Source organism: Petaurus breviceps, unplaced genomic scaffold, assembly GCF_028583685.1.
Source record: "Petaurus breviceps papuanus isolate PSGF00001 unplaced genomic scaffold, PetGlider_PUasm1.0 90701, whole genome shotgun sequence".
Classification (NCBI taxonomy): domain Eukaryota; kingdom Metazoa; phylum Chordata; class Mammalia; order Diprotodontia; family Petauridae; genus Petaurus; species Petaurus breviceps.
This window is the reverse complement of record NW_027187316.1, coordinates 4,020,604-4,045,773: the sequence shown is the minus strand read 5'-3', so window position 1 is coordinate 4,045,773 and position 25,170 is coordinate 4,020,604. Positions and strand designations below refer to the sequence as shown.

At 38.0% G+C, this 25,170-nt stretch overlaps 1 protein-coding gene across 3 annotated transcripts in view; it reads right to left on the bottom strand.

Annotated features, from left to right (window-relative positions):
• Positions 1 to 400: 400 nt before the first annotated feature.
• The window catches only part of CYP39A1 (cytochrome P450 family 39 subfamily A member 1), a 145,991-nt gene continuing 121,221 nt past the window's right edge, over positions 401 to 25,170 (bottom strand). For all 3 annotated transcript variants that reach the window (XM_069065823.1, XM_069065822.1, XM_069065824.1), the window contains 2 exons: positions 6,344 to 6,431; positions 401 to 2,015 (listed from right to left, as the gene is read on the bottom strand). In XM_069065823.1, the coding sequence (XP_068921924.1) occupies positions 1,944 to 2,015; positions 6,344 to 6,431 (160 nt within the window). In that variant the 3' untranslated portion in view covers positions 401 to 1,943. The remainder of the gene's footprint in view (positions 2,016 to 6,343; positions 6,432 to 25,170) is intronic.

Sequence of the window (25,170 nt, the reverse complement as noted above, 5' to 3'; positions counted from 1 at the left end):
GTTCCCTTCTAGCTCTATATGTATGATTTGGTTCTTTAGGCTCCTTTAGTCTTTGAACCCCAGGGCTTTAGAAGCATTCCTCCCAGTATCGTCTCCCAGGGAGTCATTTGCTATTTAATAATTTAATAAAAAAAAAATAAAATAACTTGGGGCAGCTAGGTGGCACAGTGAACAGAGCACCAGCCCTAGAGTCGGGAGGATCTGAATTCAAATGCTGCCTCAGACACTGAACACTTACTAGCCATGTGACCTTGGGCAAGTCACTTAACCCCAATTGCCCTGCCCTCCCCCCTCCAAAAAGCAAAAAAACACAAAAACAAAACAAAAACAAAAACAATTTTCTACTAAATTGGGTAAGTGTGGCAATGCAAAGCAAAAAAAAAGATCAAAGAAAAATATGTTCAAAAGAAAATGTATTTATTATGAAAGGAATAAGGCACCAGCATTAACATGGCTAAGTCAAGTCTTCCCTTGAGATCACTGTTACATTCTTGTCCCATACAAATTATATCTTTGAGTCACAGCGTACATTCAGGAGGCTTATAATATAAAGTTATAATCAAAAGCAATTTAGCCTTGTCAAGTCATCATAATCGTATCCTCCAAGTATAAGTAACATTCTACGCTGCGAAAGACTGATTTCAGATTAACTATCAATTAAGAAAGCAAAAATTTTTTATTGATCACCCACTATGTGGAAGGCACTATGAAAAGAACTCTAAGAAGCAGCAATATATCACCAATTCAACTGTATTAGACTGATAGCATTTATACATAATCTTAGGGAAAAGAACAAACATTCATCATGGGTCTACTAGAGATAGTGTCTCATTTTATCTTCACAACAACCTTGTGAAATAGATGCTGTTATTATCCTCATTTTACAGATGAGAAAACTGAGGCAAAGAGGTTCAGTGACTTGCCCAGGGTTACTTATAAAATAAATGTATGAAGCAGCATTTGAACTCAGGTCTTTCTGATTCCAGTAGAGCACTCTATCCATTGTGGCACCTAGATGCTATATGAAATATATCTTCATACAATTTACTAGTGGATGCATTTCAAGTTCTGGAGATATTAATAATTATAAACACTTTAATGGTGCAAGTGCTACATTAGTCCAGAATCATATCACCCAAATCAGAATTCTCATACTTTTTGCGGGGCAAGGGGCGGGGGAGAAGCAGGTACTGGTCCAGTTCATGGATTTCAATTGTACAGGAAAAGGGGTGGCTAGGTGGTGCAGTAAATAGAGCACTGGCCCTGAAATCAGGAGGACCTGAGTTCAAATCCGGCCTCAGACACGTAACACAAAAAAACTAGCCGTGTGACCCTGGGCAAGTCACTTAACTCCAATTACCCTACCTTCTCCCTCCAAAAAGAAAAAAAAAATTGCATAGGAAAGGGTCGTGCTGCCAGTATGTGTCAGAGGCAAGATTTAAACCCAGGTTTTCCTGAATCCAAGGCCAGGCCTCCATGCTATACCATGCAGCCTCTGCTACTTTTTCATTACTTGATAATTATTCAGAATACAACTTGATATAAGCTCCATCATAACAAACATTATATTTTTGTGGGCTTTTTTCAAGGATCCCAGAGAATTTAAGTAAAAAAAAAGAACAATCTAAAGCAACACTGTATCATGTTATACATGAAAAAGTTGCTTTAAAATTTTTTTTAGTATTTTCACACTTCCAGTTTTCTGTAAAACTTACTTTTACATTTACTTTGTCCATTGCTGAGGCATCAATTTAATTAATAACAATTTGATGAATAATTAATTTGACTGAATAAAAACAAAAATTTTACCTAGTTCCACATAGTTAACTAAGATACCCCAGGGTGTAGTACATAAGTTTAGTGAGCACAGCAATGCAGGTTTTAGGACATCTCAAGAATCTGTCTGCTTAGGTATTGGTCCAGTTTTTAGGTAAATAAACTTTTTATTTTCTGCATTTATATTCCACCCGGCATGGTATCGATGGCTTCTGGATACCCACCAACCGGTTAAAATTCTGAAAACAGAAATTGAGTAAAATTATTTAAACACATCAGTATGGAAACAAGTGATTCAATTAACCCTAACTTTGTTTTGTATTTTCTTAGAGATATACACTTAGATTCCACAGCTTTTGGCTTGTCTTTTTTTCCCCTTAAACTTCAACATCAATGTTGGGCTGATTTTGGCAGTGGTGGGGTGGGATGAGTCGTGATTTAGATAGCAATTCCTCTTGGGGCCCTGGTAGACAATTTAATGTATGGCTGGGGCAGTCATCTCATTTATGAGCCTCTTTAAATTGTCTGAACCTCATAAGAAAGATGTACAGTCTTCTCTTTCTCTCCCCCCACCCCCATCTTTTTCTCTCTCATTCTTGCTCTTTTGCTCTCACTCAGAGATCAATAGATAGATAGGCCTACAGATAAACAATAGGCAGTTTTCTCCCTCTTTTTTCTCTTTTGGTAAGATTTATATGAAGACTTCAGAAAAATGAATTTTTTTTAAACCAACTCTTACTAGATATACTTCCTTCCTGGCCAAGAGTCTATAATTCCTAAATATTGAGCCTTGGTCCAGATATCCAAATCCTTTCTTCTTAAGCAGCTATATTCACTTTCATAAACTGCATTTCTCACCTGAAGCCTTTACCTTTAACTGGAAGCAGAAGGGAAAACACCAACTATGCCTTATAGGTACTCAGTATTTTTGAGAAAGACTTCAAAATCTTTGTAATTAATATCGATGATCTTCCATTCACTTCACGTATTCCATTATCATAGGTCTGCCTTCTCTGATCCACCACATATATGCTTTTCCCAGACACCCAGGTTTTATCATGCATTCTTGATCTTTTTTCCATTCCCCAAATGATAGATATTTCCCTATACAATTATCATCCTATCAATTATCTCCTTTGGTATAGGAGAGCCTAAGTTTGCACTAGCATGTACTGTACCTCTTTATAAGTCAGGTAACAAATAGACAATCTAATAAACTAAACTGTACTAAGAGGGAACAATTAGAGGTTTTCCTGTACATGTACGTTTTAACTGTGGCCTTCAGAGGCCAATGATCCTGCGTTTTACGTTTGACTCGTTGATAATTCCAATGGTGGGAATTTCAGACCCTATCAGACAAGGAAGGGAACTTGTTTTAGCAGCTGAGACTTTCTTAGTGTCCCTTATGTCATATTGGTAGCTTGCCTGTGCAAAAGTTGGTCCTGCCCCTAATGCTTCCAGTAAAACTGTATACAGCTGAAAACCCATTAGTGTACTTAGAAGTCAAGGCTACTTTAAGGCGAGTAGAGTTATTTTCTATTGCTAGATTAACTTCTAATGCCACTCAACAAGCATTTATTAAGTACTAGCTATATGTAAAGCATTGTAAAGGATTAAAGAAACACAAAGAAAAAAAATAGCTCCTCCCCTCAAGGAATTTATATTTTACTGAAGAAAAACAACATTTTTACATACATATAGCATTAGGACCAACCATGTGATTTCATTGATAGAGTGATATACCAACAGAGATCAGCAATGATTCTATAATATAAGTCTTAGAGAATTGCCTGGGGCATTGGGAGCTTGAGCAATTTGTTTAGGATTACATACATTAATATGTGTGAGAAGCTGGACTAGAACCTGGATCTTTTTGGTTTCAAACCTGACTCTCTACATACTCCTGTCTCTACACACAGATAAATAAAAGTAACATTGGGGGTGGGATAGGAGAGCACTAACAACTGAGGAAAAATAGAGAGAATGCAGAAAGGTCACACGATCTCATTTGGGAAGTGGTACTGGAGGTGAACCTTGAGGGGAGGTAGGGGATCCCCTACCCCATTTTCTACTGTATTCCTTGTTCATACACATACACTTATGGGGGAGCCAAAGAAGTTGCCTGTATTCTCTGGATAGACACTCAAGTATGAGCCTTTGCAAGGCGGTCAGTGAATTCCTGATAGGGAGACTTAGAGCATAAACAGGTGGGAGCTTAGGTAGTAAATGGTTTGGAGATGACATGAAAGGGAGTTTCCAGAGTGACAGATCATCCCCTAGGAGACCTGAACACTCATCAATTACAGCGATCACCGGTAGCTTCTAAGACACAGAATCAGAGACAATGCCAATATCTCTAGGGGTCGATAGAGATCACATCCACCAGAACTCATACACCAACACCCAAAGAGAAGACTACGGACTAAGCCACTTTAGATTATGGCCTCTGACCTTTGAGGGCATTGCATGGAGTTTACTAGACTTATTCCCCCAGGAGTCATGCCTCACAGGAATGGAGGGCAGCATGGCCTCAAGGATGTGATCACAGATAGCTGTAGCCACTTCCTTGGAACACTGATACCTAGTCATAGTAATTGTTGATGACCAGAAAAACCTTGAACCTGGTATGTTAATCAGCTCTAGTTTAATTCTGAATAGTAATGATATTCAGGACCTCATTATTCAGTGTCTCTGACTAGACATCATAGCTTGGTAACTGGAACCTTACTCCTTGGTCTTCCCTCCCTGAGTTTTGGGCTGTAGTTTTGCCCTCACTCATGGTCATGATCTTGGATCCCACTACTGAATAATCCAGCTTGGCCTCCAGCTCAGCTGAACATAAGAACAGCATACACATTAACCCTAATAACAGGATAGGCTGCATGGCATGCTGGCTAGAAAACTAGCCTTAGAAGGAATGAAATAAGCATTTATTAAACCCCTACTATGTGCCAGGAACTATACTACACACTTTAAAATTATTATCTTATTTGATCCTCACAATAACCTAGGGAGTAAGGAGTAAGTAATAAGTAGTCCTGAGCTGCCCCACTCAGCACCCTGCTGGTCAGTTCCAGCTGGGTGAATCAGTCCATTGTCTCCTGTCTATCCTGTTGTCTTGTTATCATGCCCATACCTGAGTGTGCTCTGCCCAAAGGAAGGTAAATTTTGATGGCTGAAACCTACCTAGTTAAACTTGAGGTTTATTGGAAAGATCTCCTTCTCAAAGACCAAGCCTTAAATCCAATTCACTCTGGATCTCATTGACTGGACAATAACAGGTCCCTGCCCAAGGAACACTTAATGGCTATTTTCTGGGTTCTCCTGGCTCAGAGTAAATGTAAATAATAACTTTTTCTCTTTTGGTCAGGGTCTTCCCCTCCCAGTTTGATTTTTTTAAAAATTTTATTAAAGAGGCCATCCCTTGACTATGCTGCCTCACTCAAAGTGAACTGGCCAAGGACCCCACTTAATCCTGGACCATCTCCAGTCCTTCTGATCGATATCTGGCCACTGGACCCAGATGACTCTGGAGAAGAAAGTGACCTTGAACAGCCCTCCCTCACTCAAATCAAATTCAATTGCAAGGCATGCCATCATGTCCCTGGTTCTCTTTGAGAACGAAGGACAAACCACACAACAACCACACAACCACAACCTAGGGAGGTAGGTGCTAGTAGAATCCTCATTTTATAATTGAGAAAACTCAGACAAATAGAGGTGACACTCCTTGCCTAGGAGTCACACAGCTGGTATCTGAAGTCACATCTGAACTCAGGTCTTCCTGACTCCTGGTCTAGCACTTTATCCATCATACCTCTGAGGTGCCTCCTAGAGCCAAAAAGACCTGGGTTCAAGGCTTATTTCTGAAACACATAGACTTTGTGACCCTGGGCAAGTCTCAGCCTTGAGACTTCTTAGCCTCTGTTGGCTAAGACTCTAAATTGGAGAGAAAGGGAAGATTAGAAATAGTAGAAGAAATTCCCTTGCCATAAACTTCCTTTCCTAATAATATCAGAAGTCCAACCCCTGTCCCCTATGACAGAAGTTTAAAAATAGCTATTATATTTCAAAATTTATAAAACACTTGACAAACATCTCATTTTATCCTTAATAAAATGATTCCTTAATAAAAGGTTGATAGAGATTAAGTATCTTGTCTAGAGTCACACAGCTAGCATATATGTGATATGATCTGAATTCAGATATGATCTGAATTCAAGCTCTCCTGATTCTATCCACTCTGTCCCCTTGTTGTAAAAAGAAAGCAAAGGTGAGCAATGCCATCAAAACGTACCTACAGATCTGGAAGGAGACACAGAGAATATGCATTCTATTTTGCTTGTTATTTGATTAGTGTTGCATAAATCAAACTATTTGCTTAAATACTGTTTTTTTTCCTTTCCATCTGATTAACATGATTAACAATATTTGGGGGAGTTTGGTAGATTTATTCCACAGTTGGTCTGAATGTTGGTTAATTATTATTTATTATAAATGTTGCATTTATGGTATTAAAAACATTTTAAAATAAATAAAGTTTAAATAAAAATCTGCATTTTCTCACCTGTTTTGGAAAGGGATCCAGCAGATTAAATTGATACTTATAAAATACTAAGGCAACATAGATTTCAATCTCCAGTAGAGCAAACCACCTAAAAGGCAAAAGGCAGCAATATAGTCAAGATAATGTGAGGCATATAGTTCACAGAGAGTGTCTAGAAAATATATAAATATGTTTTACATTTTGTCTTCCATCTTCCTTGGTATAAACTTGCATCAGTGAGGGAAAAATAGTAAACAATTTAATATTTCTATGCTCTATTGAATATATTAATGACCTGGTCTGAGTCCAAAGAATTAAGATTTTTTTTATTTGTTCCCCAAAACCATCTGAAAAATATCCTAGGTTAATCAGGATCTGAGAGAAGGCAGGGCATAGTGGAGAGAGGGCTGGCTTTGTAATCAAGGAAGACCTGTGTTCAGGTCCTGGTTCTGATAGTATTACTTATATGACAGTGAGCAAATCACTTAACTAAGCAGTGCCCAAAGGCAAATGTCTAAATTTAGACTTTACTGGTCTGTATCTGTGGAAGGAGTTTCCACACTGGGAATTCCATACGCTAATGAAATCATGAATCTAATCTCTTCCCCTTTCACATGCACACAAACAAAAATCAAAGCTTGAGAAATCTAAGTATTATTATGATCTGGATGGATACTGTATCAATTTTCCATAATCTTCATGTTGTAAATGTAGTCCTATATAACAATAAACACTGAAGACAATATTCTGTAGATCATAAAATTTGCAGCTAGAAAAGACGTTTGGAGAATATCTAGTCTAGTCCACTTGTTTTACAAATGAGAATAGAAGGTCCAGAAAGGTAAAGTCCATGGTAGGATTTCAACTCAGATCCTTTTGCTCCAAAACCAGTGTTTTTTTGTACTGTACTATTACTGTTTCCCAAATCTTAAAAAAAAAAAAAAAGGAGCTTTCTAGTGTAGTTAATGATGAGATATAAATTAAACAGCTCCAGGACAAAGCATTCTTACTTATTTCTCTGAAGTTTCAGAATTTCTCCTGACTACGGTGTGTAAAAATTACTCTAACAATTTGCAATAGAGCATGTTATATCAAATTTCACAAGAAGGCGATAAAGGTCCTCGGAGGTTTTTATATATTTCACTTCTTGTGAGATAATTCATTTTCCTTGGAGTTGGCACCTATAAGAGCTATATCTAGAGAAGGAGCAGCTCATTTCAACTGGAACAATGATAGAATCAGGTAAGTATCACCAAGAAATAAGACAGTTCAGGGGGCAGAACCAAGATGGCGGAGTAAAAGCAGGAACTTGCTTGAGCTCCTCCCCCAATCACCTCGAAATACCTATTAAAAAATGACTTTAAACAAATTCTAGAGTTACAGAACCCACAAAAGGACAGAATGAAACACATCTCCAGCTAAGCCTGGCAGGCCAACAGGAATTGTCTATTGCACCAGGCTGGGAATGCAGTGCAGTCCTGTGGGGGCCATGCTGGCACAGACTGGGACAGAGCCCACATTAGAGAACTGAATCACTGGTAGCTGAGGTGGTTTCCAGACTTCTCAACCCACAACCACTAAAGGCAAAGTAAAAGGTCAGTGGGGAAATTCTGTGTGACTTGAGGGAGAGAAGAAAATGGTCTGGCCTCAGCCCCATGGAAGTGGAGGTGGCAGCGGTAGCAGCAGCAGTAGCATCAGCAGCAGCTGCTTCCAGAGCTCCAGGCCCACAGATGGTGGAGGAATCAAGTAAATGATCAGAGAGAAATTGCAGGGATCTCTTTGCTGGTGCTGAGGCAGGATTCTCTTGCTTTGCCTACATGGATCTGGGTCATAGTCTTAGGTGGCAGTCCTGGCATGAGAAAGAGCACTGGTGTGGCAGAGCTTGTGGCAGCTGTGGAGAGGGAGTCCTCCTCATAGTTCTAAGGCAGAAAAGAGTGCTTGTGGCCACTCACAGACAAGACCACAGGCCAGGAGCAGAGTAATCACCTCTCATTGGATCGTACCACCTTAAAAGAAATGAAAATCTACAGGTACCTAGAAGTGGCTCTGACAACAGCTATGCAAATCCCCAGAAATTTAGGACAGAGCACTCTCCACTCCAGAAGCAGAGTCCTACCTTGGCAAAGAGCTCAAAAGTCAAAGTTCACAGGCTAGGAAAATGAGCAAACAGAGGGAAAAGTCAGACTACAGAATTTTCTTTGTTGACAAAGAAGAACAAAACATACAATCGTAAGAAGACAACAAAGTCAAAACTCCTGCATCAAAAGCCTCCAAGAAAAATATGAATTGGTCACAGGTCATGGAAGAGCTCCAAAAGGATTTTGAAAATCAAGTAAGAGAAGTGGAGGAAAAATTGGGAAGAGAAATGAGAGTGATACAAGAAAATCATGAAAAAACAAGTCAACAGCTTATGAAAGGAGACCCAAAAAATACTGAAGAAAATAACACTTTAAAAATAGACTAACCAAATGGCAAAGAGGTCCAAAAAGCCAATGAGGAGAATGTCTTAAAAAGCAAAATTGGCCAAATGGAAAAGGAAATTCAAAAGATCACTGAAGAAAATAATTCCTTCAAAATTAGAATGGAGCAAATGGAAACTAATGACTTTGTGAGAAATCAAAATATTATAAAACATATCCAAAAAATGAAAAAAAATAGAAGACAATTTGAAATATCTCATTGGAAAAACAACTGAGCTGGAAAATAGATCCACAAGAGATAATTTAAAAACTACTGAAAGCCATGATCAAAAAAAGAGCCTAGACATCATCTTTCAAGAAATTATCAAGGAAAACTGCCCTGATATTCTAGAACCAGAGGGTAAAATAGAAATTGAAAGAATCCACCAATTGTCTCTTGGAAAAGATACCAAAAAGAAAACTCCTAGGAATATTATAGCCAAATTCCAGAGTCCCCAGGTCAAGGAGAAAATATTACAATTAGGAAGAAATGATTTGAGTACTGCGGAAATACAATCAGGATAACACACAATCTAGCAGTTTCTACATTAAGGGAATCAAAGGGCTTGGAATTTGATATTCTGGAGGTCAAAGGGGCTAGGATTAAAACCAAAAATCACCTATCCAGAAAAACTTAAAATAATACTTAAGGGAAAAATATGGAAATTCAATGAAATAGAGAACTTTCAAGCATTCTTGATGAAAAGACTGGAGCTGAACAGAAAATTTGACTTTCAAATACAAGAATCAAGAGGTGCATGAGAAGGTAAACAGGAAAGAGAAATCATAAAGAACTTATTAAAGCTTACTTTAATAAGTAACTGTTTACATTCTTACATTGAAAGACAATATTTATAACTCATGAGACTTTTCTCAGTATTAGGATAGTTGAAGGGAATATATGTCTATATATGTATGCATGTATATATATATACATACTTGTGTGTATATATGTATATATTTGTATATGTGTGTATATGTATATGTACACATGTATATATAGACAGAGGGCACAGGGTGAGTTTAATATGAAGGGATGACATCTAAAAATAAAATTAAGAGGTGAGAGAGGACTTTATTAGGAGAAGGAGAAAGGGAAAGATAGAATCAGGTAAATTATCTCACATAAAAGAGTCAAGAGAAAACTGTTACAATGGAGGGGAAGAGCAGGGAGATGAAAGGGAATGGGACGTTCCTCTCATTGGATTTGACTTAGGGAGGGAATAACGTACACAGTCAGTTGGGTATCTTACCCTACAGGAAAGTAGCAGGGAAGGGAATAAGAGGGGGGATGACAGAAGGGAGGGCAGACTGGGGGAGGGGATAGTCAGAAGCAAACACTTTTGAAAAGGGACAGGGTGTAATGAGTATGGGAATTTGAAGATCTTCCCTGCCCCTTAATAGACCTAGGGAGGAGTCTCAAGACCTCCCCTGCTTTGAAAGTAAATTCTGCCCCCTAATAGGCTGAATGTAATCACATGGAGCCTGTGATGGAGGGAAGTTGCTGAAGGGTGCAGCAGAGCCCACAGGAAGCTTCCCTGCTGTGAAGATAAACTCTGCCCCCTGATAGGCTGAATGTGGTCACATGGAGCCTGTGGTAGGAGGAGTTAGCTGAAGGGAAGCAGAGCCCATAGGAAGCTGGTAGTCAGAGCTAGTAAGATGGTGGGGGAGGGAGGATGCTCATTAAAGAGACAGAGAGGTTTGTGAGTAAATATTGATCTCCTGTTGGTTTGTGGGAAGGCTGAAGGATGTTGTGGCTGTCAGCGTTATTATGGCTTCTGAATATCTTTGGTACTATGATGGAATCGGTTTACTAGTTTTGGGATTCGGTTTTCTAGTATCTAAATAAATGCTTCATTTCTATCCTCTATCTGGAGAGTTTGGTATATTTTGTGATTTAACGTCATGTGATACCTATAGTCATGGTCTTGATCTTGATCATGGGCATTATAAATATTGCATTGGCACTACACAGTGTCAAAGGAGAAAACAGAATGAAGGGGGAGGGATAGGATGGAGGGAAATATAGTTGTCTTTCATAATATGACTATTATGGAGATGTTTTGCATAACTACACATGTACAACTTTTTTGAATTGCTTGTCTTCTCAATGGGGGTGGGTGACAAGGGAAGAAGGGAGAGAATCTGGAATTCAAAGTTTTAAAAACAAATGTTAAAAAAAATTTTGTACATGCAACCAGGAAAAAAGATATACAGGCAATGGAGTATAGAAATCCATCTTGCCCTACAAGAAAGTAAGGGGCAAGAGGAAGATGGGAGGGTTAGAAGAGAGGGAAGAATGGGAGAAGGGGTAATTAGTATACATGCCATCTTGGGGGTGGGGTCAGGGTAGGGATGGAGAGAAAATTTGGAACTCAAAGTCTTGTGAAAATGAATGTTGAAAACTAAAAATAAATAAATCTGGAAAAAAGGCAGTTCAACCCTCTTATTTTATGGGAAACTGAAGTCTTCAGTCAGTAAACTAAGACAAGCATATCTCTGGGACACTGCTATTGTTCAGTCATTTCAGTCAATTCTCACTCTCCATTACCCCATTTGGAGTTTTCTTGGCAAAGCTACCGGGGTGGTTTGCCATTACCTTCTCAGATAAGGAAATGGAGGCAAACAGGGTCACACACCTAATAAAAGTCAGGGCATAGCCATGACTATTATTCTCAGGCACGTAACTGACCAATTTAATTTGTTCATTTATTTATATATTTATTATTTGTTTGTTTTAACATTAAGCCATCTCCAAACATCAAGCAGTTTTTAGATCTCGTGGTGATACACAGCCATTATCAACTTGCCGTCACTTAGCAAACGTCTTTCAGCTTCAACTGCAAATATGGAAGAAGCATCAGACATGGAAACAGAGGAGCTGGGAGGAAGACTTCAATTCTAAAAACAGAATACCCTCTGTGACTCTATGGTCTTTGATTTCCTCAAATGCAAAATGAGAATTTTGATTGGTTTGATCTCTAAGTGCTCTTTGGAAATCTGAGATTCTATGATTCTGTGATAATTATGCAAAGCTGGGATGATGGCATCAGGATTCAAGAAGATCTCAACAAGCTAGAATATCAGAATGAAATCTAATAAGATGAAATCTGAAAGGATTAATGTAAAGTTTTAACCTCAAGTTGCCAAAAAAAACCCTCAAACCCCCAAACTTCACAAAGGTAAGATGACAGAGGCATTGTTAGACAGTGGTCTGTCTGAAAAAGATCTAGGGGCTTTAGGGGACTGCACAATGAGCGAGTCAGCGGGATAATGTAGCCAAAAACATGAATGCAATTTTGGGTTACATTGAGAGGCAGTTTCCAGAAACAAGGAAGTGATAGTCCCTCTGTCCTACTCAGACCACAACTGGAGTACTTTGCTCAGTTCAGAGCATCAGTTTAAGGATGACATTAACAAGCTGGAGGGCATCCAGAAGAAAATCTTCAGGGTGGTGGTGGGCTGTAAGTCCATATGAGGAAAAGTTTAAGGAACTAGGGTTAGTTATTGTGGAGGAGACAAAGGGAAGGCAAGATAACTACCTTCACATATTTGAAGGGATGTCATATGGAAGAGCAATTAGCTCCAGAGGACAGAAGCTTTGGGTGAAAGTAGCAAAGATGTAAAGTCAGACCCAGCATCAGAAAAGCACTTTTAAACAGTCAGAGCCATCTCAAAGCGGAATAGGCGCCTTGGGAGATGGTTCCACCCTCGTGTATAGTCCTCTGGCAGAGGCTAGACAACCCCTTGTTCAGTATGTTCTAGCAGGGATTCCTTGGTGCTGAACCAGAGGGCTTCTGAAATTCCTTGCAAATCTCTGTAATAGAAGGTAGGCACTAAAAATAAAAACAAAAACCTTAAGAGCTCTTCTGATGTGACCTTGGAAAGTCACTTAAATTCCATGGGTTTCAGTTTTCCCATCTGTAAGATGAAGAGGTTAGAATAGATAATCTCCAAGGTTCCCAACTCTAAAATGCTATGATTCTAATTGAATCAACTTATTTTACAGATGTGGATCTAGAGGCCCAGGGAAACAAAGTGACTTGTAAGAGAAATTATTATTTCTCTCTTGGATTAATGAACAATTATTAATCAGAACCAAGGTTTTTCCTCTTTTCTACTTCTTCATGCAGAAATCAACCACTGTGGGAATGTGTTAGGCAAAGATTTACACAGGTCAAGATTTAATCAGACAGCAAAAGAAATTCTAAATTTGGGCTGATGGAAGAATACCTACACGCTGTGTTTACTCAAAAAGGTCTGGGAAAGTATTGATGTTCCCTTCTGTCAGAGAGGTGACATGGAAATAGATAAATCTCTTTGACCAAGATCTGGGTGATCCAAGTCATGTATCCCAAGACCTCACTGCCCAGCCTCTCACTGAAATATCTATTTTCTCATTAATTGCTAACCAGTCAGAGCTGATTGTCACTCTCAGGGACATCTACTTTTTGAAGACCATATTAACTGTGAGCCCATCACCATGAGGGGTATTTGGCATTTTTTGAGGGCCAATGATCTCCTTTTCTTAATAAACATGCTAATCTTATTAATAACATGATTAAATTACTCTAATTTTTTAAACACCACACTTGCCCAATGTCACACAGAGAAAATGAAAGCAATAGAGAAAAGAAAGCTAATAGTCAATGTTCATTTTGCTATATCATACCAACACTTATATTATTCCTGAATATAGGGTTCTATTTGAATCTATGAAAAAGATATTTTGCTGAACAATTAAAAATGTAACCAAGATTAAAAAGAAAGATGTAAAAGCTATTTATGGGAATAAAGGCATTTTAGAGAATTAAATGAATTAAAGAATTCATTTCCATCCATTCATTAAAGTAGGTCCCCTAAGGACCTCTAACAGACAATGTATTCTGTTTTCCTACAATTAAGGAAAGAGTTAGGTAGAGAAGAAGAAAAGGGTTAAGGAGGGAAAGAAAGAAGGAAAGAAAGAAGAGAGGGAAAGTAAAAAGGGAAGGTAAGAGGCAAAGAAGGAAGGAAGGGGGAAAGGAAGGAAGAAAAGGAGAGATATATTCACTATTCAGAAGCACAATGAACTCTAATTATTTTAGGATTTTTTCCAATTATTTATAATGTCAGAAAAGTTCAAAATAATAAAAAAGTTATTATTTGTAGCAGATTTGTCATATCTAAAGAACATTACATAATTACAAAGCTAATCAAAATATAAATGTGTTAATATTTTGTAAATAAGCTTTAATTATTTGTTTTTCCTATGAAGGTGCATAGTAAATACTTGCTGAATGCAATATCAAATATTTAGTGAGTACCTGCTATATATAAGGTATTCATTTAACTAGGTGAAGGGGAAAAAACACCTTCAAGAACCTTACAAAACATATTCACAGACTAATTATAACTTTAAAGCTGATGGTCCAGCCTGCCTATTTTCCAAATTAGGAAACTGAGTCCCAGAGAGATAAAGTCACCTTTTCATAGTCAACACACAGCTTGTTCAAGGACCCAGGTCATTATACTATACTGAAATTTGAGTTTGTTAAATCTACTGACTTCTCCACAGGTGATACTCTGTCTGTACTCTCCTTAGCAAAATCTTACCTCTTCTAATTTTGATTCAATACTGCCAAATACCTCTCCTCATATCTTTACCCTATTTCTGGAAGAATCCTACTGCGTTTATCTCCCCTTTCATTGTTTCCTCTAGAACTTTTTTGCTAACAACCTTAGATCTCTTCCTTCCATCTTCTAGTCCTCACTAAAATCTGGTTTACTACTGAACACACCTTATCCTTAATCCTTCTCTCCGAGGCTGACTCCTTCTCTCAAGTCTTCTGACTCACAGAATAAGATTTTCTAGAAACTCTACTAATCTCACCTGCAACAACTCTTCCTTTAAAGTTCATGTCATTAAATTTTACCACCTAATAGAGATCCTTGTTGCTGTCACCTACTGACCTCTCTCTTCCCTTAATGAGTTCATTCTACCTATAACCCTGCCTTCATCCTTAGAGATTTTCATGTTGATAATCCTGTAAACAATAAATAAATGAACATTTATTAAGTGTTAGACATTGGATAAATGGTTCTAAGCTCTGGTCATCTCAATCCATATTCCCCTTGACCATTTTGGGCTGGCAAGAGGGGGAGGTAATGAAGGGCAACATCCCAGTTATGAGTTGGTTTAATAAAAGAGATCATGAGTACCGCTTTTAATCCATTGAGTTTTAGGTGTCTATTTAATGTTAAGGTGGAGATATCCAGCTGTCAGTTGGATATGTGGAACTTGGACTTAGGAGAGAGATGAAGGATGAATACATAGATTTCAGAGTCATCCATAGATAGATGTAGCTAGGTAGCAGAGTGGATAGAGCACCGGGTCTGGAGTTGGGAAGACTCATTCTCCAGAGTTCAAATCTGGTCTCAGATACTTGAAAGCTATATAACCTGGGCAAGTCACTTAACTCTGTTTGCCTCAGTTTCCTCATCTGTAAAATAAACTGGAGGAGGAAATGGCAAGCCACTCCAATTTCCTTACCAAGAAAACCTCAAATGGGGTCACATAAAGTTGGACATAACTGAAAGTGCCCGAACACACACACTATAGAAAGATGATGGTTGAAGTAGGAGGTAAGGAAGGTGTTAGAAGTTTGATTGTGCAAGTGAAGAGTTATATAGGGCAATTATTTGAGGGAATGTGTCAAGTGAAGGTTTTTCATATGATTTTTAAGGGTAGAGAGACCTAGGGATGCTTGAAAGCAGAAGAAAAGGTTCCAGTGGAAAAAGAAAGGTAGAAAATTAGAGAAAAAAAGGAGATTATCAAAAGGGAAAGCTCCCAGATGGGATGAGAAGGGATAGGATCCAGGGCACAGTGGAGCCATTGGTATTGGCAAGGACAGGGACTACCTCATCTTCTGGGTCTGAAGCAAAGGGGGAAAGTCTAAGGGATAATAAAGCTAAGATGATCTGAAGTATGGAACTGGGGAGGAGAGGGAACTTACAATGGATGGCCTTGATTTTTTTTTCATGAGCAAATGAAAGGGATACTGAGTTGGACAGTATGGCTTGAGAACGTTCAGAAGGGATAGGACCTGCCTAAAAAGGTCATTCTAGTTTCTGATAAGTTGAATTTGAGATTGAATCCCAACTCCCTCTTTGGAAAAGAAAATAAAGAAAAAAATGTTTCTCTCAAATACTTCCCCCACCATCATCCACCTCTTACCCCTGTGTGAGCCCATGATCCTTTTTTTTCTGCTTTGAAACTACTGCTGGCAAACATGACATCCTTTGGAAAGCTTCCAGAGCTGCCAAGAGCAGAGGCCCTGAGGCAAATTCCTAGTTGCCAACAGCTGCAGCTTATGAAAATAGAATCATCTCTTCCTGGAGTTCAGAAGAGGCAGCGTACATGCATATTTATCACAAACATTATATATTGGGACATAACTATTATAGTTAAAGGGGAAGTGACACCTTCCCTCCTTCCACAAATCATTTAAGAAAATAAATCAGTTTCATGGCTGCAAGCAGAGTGGGCTAGGTAGTAAGGGTATTTGACTGGAAGAAAGGAAAAAGAATTACAACTCACATTTACATGGTGTGATATTTTTCACAACAACCCAGTGAAGTAGGCAATATATTATTTAACCCACTGCACTGATGAGAGAACCAGAGAGTAATTTGCACAAGGTCAAACAGCTATTAAATGTCAAAGCCAGGACTCAGCTCTGGTCTCAGCATACTTTCATTTACCCCATGCTGCCCATCCAGAAGTGTGTTGAAAGACTGACTTTTCCCAACCCTTTGGTTTCTAACACACTTCCAGACTTGTCTCCATTTTCCATAAAATGCCATGAGCTAGCTAAACAGAAAAAAATCTTGTTTTGGGAAGTGGGAGTTTATATTCTGGTCAAGAGGTCAAAGCGAGGGGGGGGGGGCCATTAAAAGTTACATGTCTACATGTACTATAGGATTTTGACAATCATATGTTAACTATGGTCATGGAGAAGAGGAAGGAAATAGAAAGAAGAGAAGAATGAAACAGGTTGCCTTCTTAGGTATTTATATCATTAACTTCAGAAAAAAATAGGATGTAGGAGTCATGGTTAGATAGCAATTTATGTGGAAGACATGTGGCAATTTTATTTATTCATTTATTTATTCACTTTTGTAAGATTCTGAGTTACAAATTTTTTTCTCTCTTCCTCCCCCCTGCTTTACTCCTTCTACCTCTCCCACCCTAAAACAGCAAGAAATCTGATACAGGCGACACATATTTCCAATGTGACAATTTTAACCGATTCTAAGTTTAATATGTCGGCGATGTGATATAGTAGGTAAAAATCGAAATTGTTCTGAGGAGGTGTTAAGAGATGGGCAAGCAAGTGGGGCAGTGGAGAGAGTGCGAGGCCTGGAATCAGAAAGACTCATCTTCCTGAGCTCAAATCTGGCTTCAGACACTTACTAACTATGCAACTCTGGGTAAGTCACTTCACCCTGTTTGCCTCAGTTTCCTCATATGTAAAATGAGCTGGAAGAAGAAATACATCTTTGTCAAGAAAACCCCAAATGCATTTACAAAATTCAGACATAGCTAAAACAACTTAACAACACTGTTAAGAGAACTATAGTGTTGGGGCAGCTAGGTGGCACAGTGAATAGAGCACCAGCCCTGGAGTCAGGAGGACCTGAGTTCAAATCCGACCTCAGACACTTAACACTTACTAGCTGTGTGACCTTGGGCAAGTCACTTAACCCCAACTGCCCTCCAAAAGGCAAAAGAGAGAGACAGAGACAGAAAGAGACAGACAGAGAGAGAGAGAGAGAGAGAGAGAGAGAGAGAGAGAGAGAGAGAGAGAGAGAGAGAGAACTATAGTATCCAGAACAAGGGAGATGATGCACTCTACTCTAGCCAGACAATTTCTGGAGTACTGTGTTTCAGATATGGGCACATTTTAGAAAGGACATTGACAAGCTAGAATGCATCCAGAAGAGGGTGACCAAGGCGATGAGAGAATGCACCATTTGAGGACTGGCTGAAGGAAACAGATATTTAACCTATGGGGCAGATGTAGAGAAACATTTCTAACTAGCTGAGATATCCCAAAGCAGAATGGCTTAACTCCCAAGGTAGTGGGTTTCCCCTATGTCCACAAGCAGAGGCTGGAGGATGATTCTTCTAGGATAATTTAAAGGAGATACCTGTTCAGGTATAAAATGGATTAGAGGGTGCTTGGCATCCTGTGAGATTCTTTTAATGTATTTGATTGAATCATTGATCTTCAGTGAATTCAACAAATACTTCCTGAATTCCAACTATCAACAAGGCACTATGCCAGATGCTGTAATAGAGATAAAGACAAATAAAACAGATTCTCATATTCAAAGAGTTTTTATTTTAATACACGATATAGATAGACAGATAGATAGAAAGATAGATAGATAGTTAGATAGAGATATACACAAAGAGTTATAATAGAAATGCATAACTTCTGCATAAGCAAAGAGAGCTGGATTCTAGTCCTGACTCTGTCATTAGCTAGCTATGTCAGCTAAGGAATGTGACTTAATCTCTTTTGGTCTTGGTTTGATTGTCTACAAAATAAAGAGGCTGGGATAGACTATTCCCAATATCTCTAAAAATTCTAAGATTCTAGAAAAAGCATGAAGTGCCATCGTAGTTATAAAGGTAGATAAAGAATTTCCAGATTTTCTGATGGTTAAGAAGATGGTTCATAGCTTCATAGAGGGAGTGACATTTAAGCTAGACCCTGAATGATGGGTGGGACTGCAACAGGTAGAGACTGGAGGAAGGTACATCTGAGTCATAAGGAACAGTATGAGTAAAAGTTTGAAGACATATGCTCGGGATATGTTGAGACAGCAAGTGGTAGTGGAGAGAAGATTGGATTGGAAGTCAAGAGCCCAGGGTTCTAATTCTAGCACTGCCACTAATTATTTAGGTGGCTTTACACAAACCAATTAAACTCCATGAGCCTCAGTTTACAGATCTAGAAGTGAAAATGGTGGCAATATTGACTGTATGAGACAATCTCAGAATGGATTCAATACAAGTGGAAAGCTTGACATGCACCCTAGATTTGGAAAAAGTTGATTCCAAAGGGTTCAGAAAAAGGATGGATAGGGTCTAACATTTTAAAATTTCAAAAGATATGAGAAACTCTCAAGAGTGAAATTGTGAAGACACAAGCATACATTGTTCTGATAAAAAGATAAAGGTAGAACTATACAGAGAAAGTGATGTAGTTTGCCAGGTATCACAATGACCCGCTTATAAAAAATACATAAGACTATGGAAATAAGACCAAATAACTAAGAATGAGTATAACCCTGGCAGGTAGGTGGTTCAGAGGATAAAGCACTGGGTCTGGACTAAGGAAGATGTGAGTTCAAATCTGTCCTCAGGTACTTACTAGATCTATGTCCCTGGAAAAGTCACTTAACTTCATTCTGTCTCAATGTCCTCAACTGCAAAAATGAGAACAATAATAGCACCTACCTCCCTGGGTTGTTATGAAGATCAAATGAGATGATATTTGGAAAGTACTTAGCACAGTGCCTGGCATGCAGCAGATGCTTAGTAAAATGCTTGTTCCCTTTCCCCCCTTCATTTAGTTGCACAGCATCTGTATTAATTAAGCATAAAAGTAAAAATAAAAATTATACAATTCTTGATAGCTATGATGAGTTCAAAGCCATACAAATAGGTCATAATGTAAAGGCTTTATTTCTATGAAATGCAAAAAGATTGAAATTTATTAAGAACAAGAGCCATTCCCCAGTTTCTCAATGATTAAAGGCTAGAACAGGTAGTTCTCAAAGGAAGACATTCAAACTATCAACAGCCATATTAAAAAATACTTAAAATCAATAATTATCAGCAAAAGGCAAATTAAAGCAACCCTGAAGGTCTACCTCAAATATGCCTAATAAATTAAATGAGCAAAGATGGCAAAAAACAGAAAATGATAAATGTTGGAGAAGTTGCAGGTAAAGTGTCCTATCAACATAACATTGATGAAGCCATTCTGAAAAACCATTTGGAACTATGCTTAAAAAGCTATTAAACAGTGTATACCCTTTGATCAGGCGGTATTGCTACCAGGTCTAAACTTCAAAGACATGAAAAAAAAAGGAAAAGGAGCTATAGGTACAATGATATTTATAGCAGCTCTTTTTATGGTAGCAAAGAACTGGAAAATCAGGTAGTATCCATCAACTGAGGAATGGCTGAATAGATTATGATACATGAATGTAATGGAACATTATTATCCTATAAGAAATGGTAAAAGGAATAGGTTTGGAGAAACCTGGGAAAACTTTCATGAACTGATGAAATGAGTAGAACCAAAACAACAAATTATGGAATAATGACACTGTAAGGAGAAATACCTTTGAAAGACTCCAGAATTCTGATCAATACAATGACCAACCATGATTCCAGGGGACTGATTATGATTCATGCCAGTACTCATGCCCTAACATAGAGAATGCACTCAGGGTGGCAGAATAAGACACAATTCTGGACATGGCCAATGAGGGAATTTGTTTTGCTTCTCTCTCTCCATATATGTGTGTATACATATATACACATGTATACATATATGTATACACACATACATATATGGTACATAGATATGTATATGGATGTACACAGATAGATAGATATAGGTATATTGTAATGTCCCTCTTTCAACATGTCCATGGAAGTCATCAACAAAAGCTTGTCATTATTTTGTATTCTCATTTCAAGAATTGTGGCTGTAAGTTCTATTCTTTCCTTCTTGCAAAGGGAGAAACTTACATCATTCTCTTTTTGGGAAGGGTTACTTCCAGAATGTGCCTGGGTATTCTTCTTTAAAGAGAATAAAGGAAGAGAGATGTCTCTTTTCTCATCAAAACCTGTCTTTAAACATCTGTTAGCACTTAAATGCAAGTCCTAGGCTCCCAGTACACTGGAAAAAAAACAAGGTTTTTATCTAACAAACACATTTCTAAGCAAGCTTATGAAAGTCACTTCCCACTGTGCCCTGGTGCCCAGACTGTGACAGCTGCAAATCCATAACAGTACTTTTCAGAACAAAATGTACTTGCTGGATATACCATAGGCAATATCTTCTGACTCACTAAGTATTTTGTGCATGAGATAATCAATCGGCTTTTAATGGACAGAAGATAAATGGGTACAATTTTCTGGGGATTATAACAAGGGGTAGTTGGTTTTGCATGTTTAGTGGAGAGATTTGTCTTCCTATCCTTAGTCCAAGTAAGGTCACTTTCTTTCCTAAACAATTTTCATTTTCTTTGCTTGTCTCCAAGAATGAAAAGTCCCATGGGTTGGTTATTTAAAGCTCAAGTGGATGGCAGTATTATAGAGCTATCCCTTGTTTAGCAGAAATTCACTTTATGAAATCATGAACATAAGAAATACTTGAATTGTCACAAATTTACTCAAAGGAACAGCCACTCCTGAACCTACAGAATTTAGGATTCCTTTGCCACTATTTTGTTCCTACTGCTATTGATCAAGTGTTTCAGCTCCTTCTACATTATGACATATTGACAAATTCAGGCAACCCGACAATAATTAGCACTTTGTTAGTCTCCAAAGATATTATTTTGATGTGCTAAAAGCACCTAATCAGATCCTCAGTTATAAATAAAAAGAAATGGTCTGCTAATTTACTGATAGCTATTGAACATTAGACACCTTCACATGTAATTTACATGCGAGGACTGGGCATTTCAATCTTCAGTCTAATATACTATTTCCCAACCAAAGATACTGTCAGAAAGTTTTCAGTTGTTATTAATTAAAAAATCTGAAAAGATGAGGAGTTAAGAAATGAGAAAAAAAGTAATACATGGTAAGCTACTTCGAGATTTATATGAAACCTTAATCAAATTTAAAGATTGTTATGGTCACAGTGGGAATAACATGAGGTACCCAATGAAGCAGGTACCACATGACCAGAGTTTGTTTTGTACTCTATTTTCACATTCAATATGGGTCATTGAGAGTGAGGAAAGGAGGGGAGACCAAGAGGCTACTTATTTTGAGCACAATATTAGTATTACTGTTAATTCTTGCATAATATTGTTCCGAATAGAACATTTTGATATAGACATATGATTTGAAAATCTTTACTAAATCCTTTGGTAACTTTGGTGCACTGAGGTCATTATGTGAGGTCCCAGAACATCAATAATGTACTTTGATGAAGAGAAGCTCTAAAGACTGAACTAAATTAGCTACAAAAAAAAAGGAGTCAATGAAGATTCACCAAGCTGAAGATGCTTAGTGAGCTTGGAAAGTCTCTGAGATAACCTCATGTTTAAGATTCTTCTTTCTTTAAAAAAAGATACACTCTGTCAAGGTGGCAGAGTGAGGAAAGAACCTTCTGAAGCCATCCCAAATCCCCCTCCAAACTTTTATCTCACTGGAGTGGGAAGGGAGTGAACTTCAAGAATTTCAGCATCAAATGGACTCACAGCAGGGGTTTATAAGGGGCTCCAGGTTAGGGATAGTCCACGTTTGAGGCCTTGCCCACCTACAAACCAGCAGCCCCCTAGACAAGTGAGCAGTCTGTGCAGCTTAGCAAGGCCCCATTAAGTAACGCCACCCCCAGCACAGATCACCAGCTAGGCCTTGACCCCACTGCTAACCAGTGTTGGGGCCCTGCTCCAGAGCTGGTGAGCTGCAAGACCCTGTTTCTGTAGTGACACAGAAGCAGGGTCCCACCCTTCAGGCAGATCAGCAAGAAGATCCCTCTTCCAGGGCCATAGCAATGCAGCAGCAAGGCCCCATCCCTGGAGCAGGCCCAAAGCTAAACTTCACACCCAAGGGAAACCAACAGGGAGACCTCACCCCCTCCCCAGTACAAGCCAGAAAGGAAGCTTAACCTCCAGTGAAAGCAAGTACCTAAGCCCTGAAGCCTAGTGAAAGCCAGCAGTAAGACCCTTAGCCCCAGCACAAAAAGCTTGGGTGGGAGAGTATAGGACCAGAGCCCAACTCTCACATAAATACACCAAGTCACAAAAGGCAGAAAAAATGAATAAAAAACAAAAAACAAAAAAAAAAGCTTGCCTTTCAAAAGTTACTATGGTGATAAGAAGGATCAAAGCATAAACTTAGAAGAGAATAAAAGTGTCCAAAGAGCTACATATGAAACCTCAAAGAAAAATATTATTTGTTCTCAGGCCCTTGAAGAACTTAAAAAGGATTTTAAAAAGCAAATTAGGAAGTAAAAGAAAAACTGGGAAAAGAAATGAGAATAATGGAAAAGAATCATAAAAAAAGTCAATAGCATGGTAAAAGGCATACAAAAATTTTACCAAGGAACATAACTCCCTAAAAAATAGAATTGGACAAATGGAAAAGGAAGTAGAAAAGCTCACTGAAGAAAATAATGACTTAAAAATTAAACAAGTGGAAACTAACCATTCTATGAGACACATTAAGATATAATAAAACAAAATCAAAAAATGTTAAAAAGAGGAAAATGTGAAATTTCTCATCAGAAAAACAAACAATTTAGAAAATAGGTCCAGAAGAGATAATATAAGAATTATTGGAGTGCCTGAAAGCCATGGAAAATAAAAAGAGAGAGAAAAAGTCTGGACAACATTTTTCAAGAAATTATAAAGAAACCTCCCCAGATAAATTAGAACCAGAGGGCAAAATAGAAATTGAAAGAATCTACCAATCACTGCCTGAAAGAGATTCCAAAATGAAAACTCCCAGGAACATCATAGCCAAATTTCAGAGCTCACAGATCCAGGGGAAAGAATTGAAAGCAGCCAAAAAGAAACAATTCAAAGATCATGGAGCTACAGTAAGGATTGCATAAAATTTGGCAGCTTCCACATTGAAGAACTGGAGAGCTTGAAATACGATATACCAGAAGGCAAAGGAGTTAGGCTTGCAAACAAGAATCACCTATTCAGCAAAATTGAATGTAATCTTTTGAGGGGAAAATGGGCATTTAATGAAAGAGGACTTTCAAGCATTTCTAATTTTAGAAAGGGAGCTAAATTTTAAAAATGACCTCCAAAGACAAGACTCAAGGAGAAAACATAAAAAGGCAAAAAAGAAACAAGAAAGAGAGTAAGATAATATTTGTAACTGTCAACAACTTTACTACTATAAAGACAATTAGAAAGATTATACATAGACAGAGAATGTGGATATATGGTGACTTTGATGGGACAATACCCCTAAAAACAAAATAAAGGGGTGAGAAAGAAAAGTGCACTGGAAGAAGAAGGAGGGGGGAGATTGAATAGGGTAAATTAGTTCACATGAAAGAGCTATTATAATGGAGGGGAAGATGGTGGGGGGAGTGGTAGCAGACAAAGCTTAAATCTTGCTCTTATCAAAATTGGCTTAAAGAGACAATATACCATAGACATTCAGCTGGATATAGAAATCTATCTATCTTACCCTATAAGGAAGTAAAAAGGGACAGGGAAAATAGAAGGGGGAGGGAGGATTAATAAAAGGAAGGATACTTTGGGGAAAGTGGTAATCAGAAGTAAAACACTTGTAAGGATGTAAAGAGTGGGGAGTTAAGAGAGGGGGGGATAAACAAGCAAAAATAAAAACATGGAGGGAAATACACAGTTGGTTATAACTATATATGTGAATGGTATGAACACACCCATAAAACAGAAGTAGACAGCAGAACTGATTAAAAACCAGAATCCTACAGTATATTGTTTACGAGAAACACATCTGAAGCACAGAGGTACACACAGGGTAAAGATAAGGGATTGGAGCAGAATCTATTATACTTCAGCTGTAGCAAAGAAAATAGGGATAATAATCATGATCTTAAAAACGGCAAAATCAAAAACAGGTCCAATTAAAAGAGATAAAGAAGGAATCTCTACTTGTAACCTTGAGCAAGTTACTTAACCCCGATTGCTTTAAAAAAAAAAAAAAGAAGGAATCTCTATCTTGCTGAAAAGTACCACAGACGATGAAGTAATATCAATACTAAACATATATGCACCAAATGGTATAACATCTACATTTTTGGAATAGAAATTGAATGAGTTAAAGGAGGCAATTGATAATAAAATCATACTGGTAGAGGACCTCAACTTTCCCCTCTCATAACTAACAAAAAATAAATAAGAAAGAAGATAAGGATGTGAATAAAATTCTGGAAAAGTTAGATACAAAAGATGTCTGGAGAAAACTGAATGGGAATGTACAGTACATTTCTGTGCAGTACATGGAACCTATATAAAAACTGACTATATAACAGGACATAAAAATCTCACAATTAAATGCAGAAAAGCAGAAATGGTAAATGCATCCTTTTTAGAACACAATGCAATACAATTATATTTGATAATGGAAAATGGAAAATGATG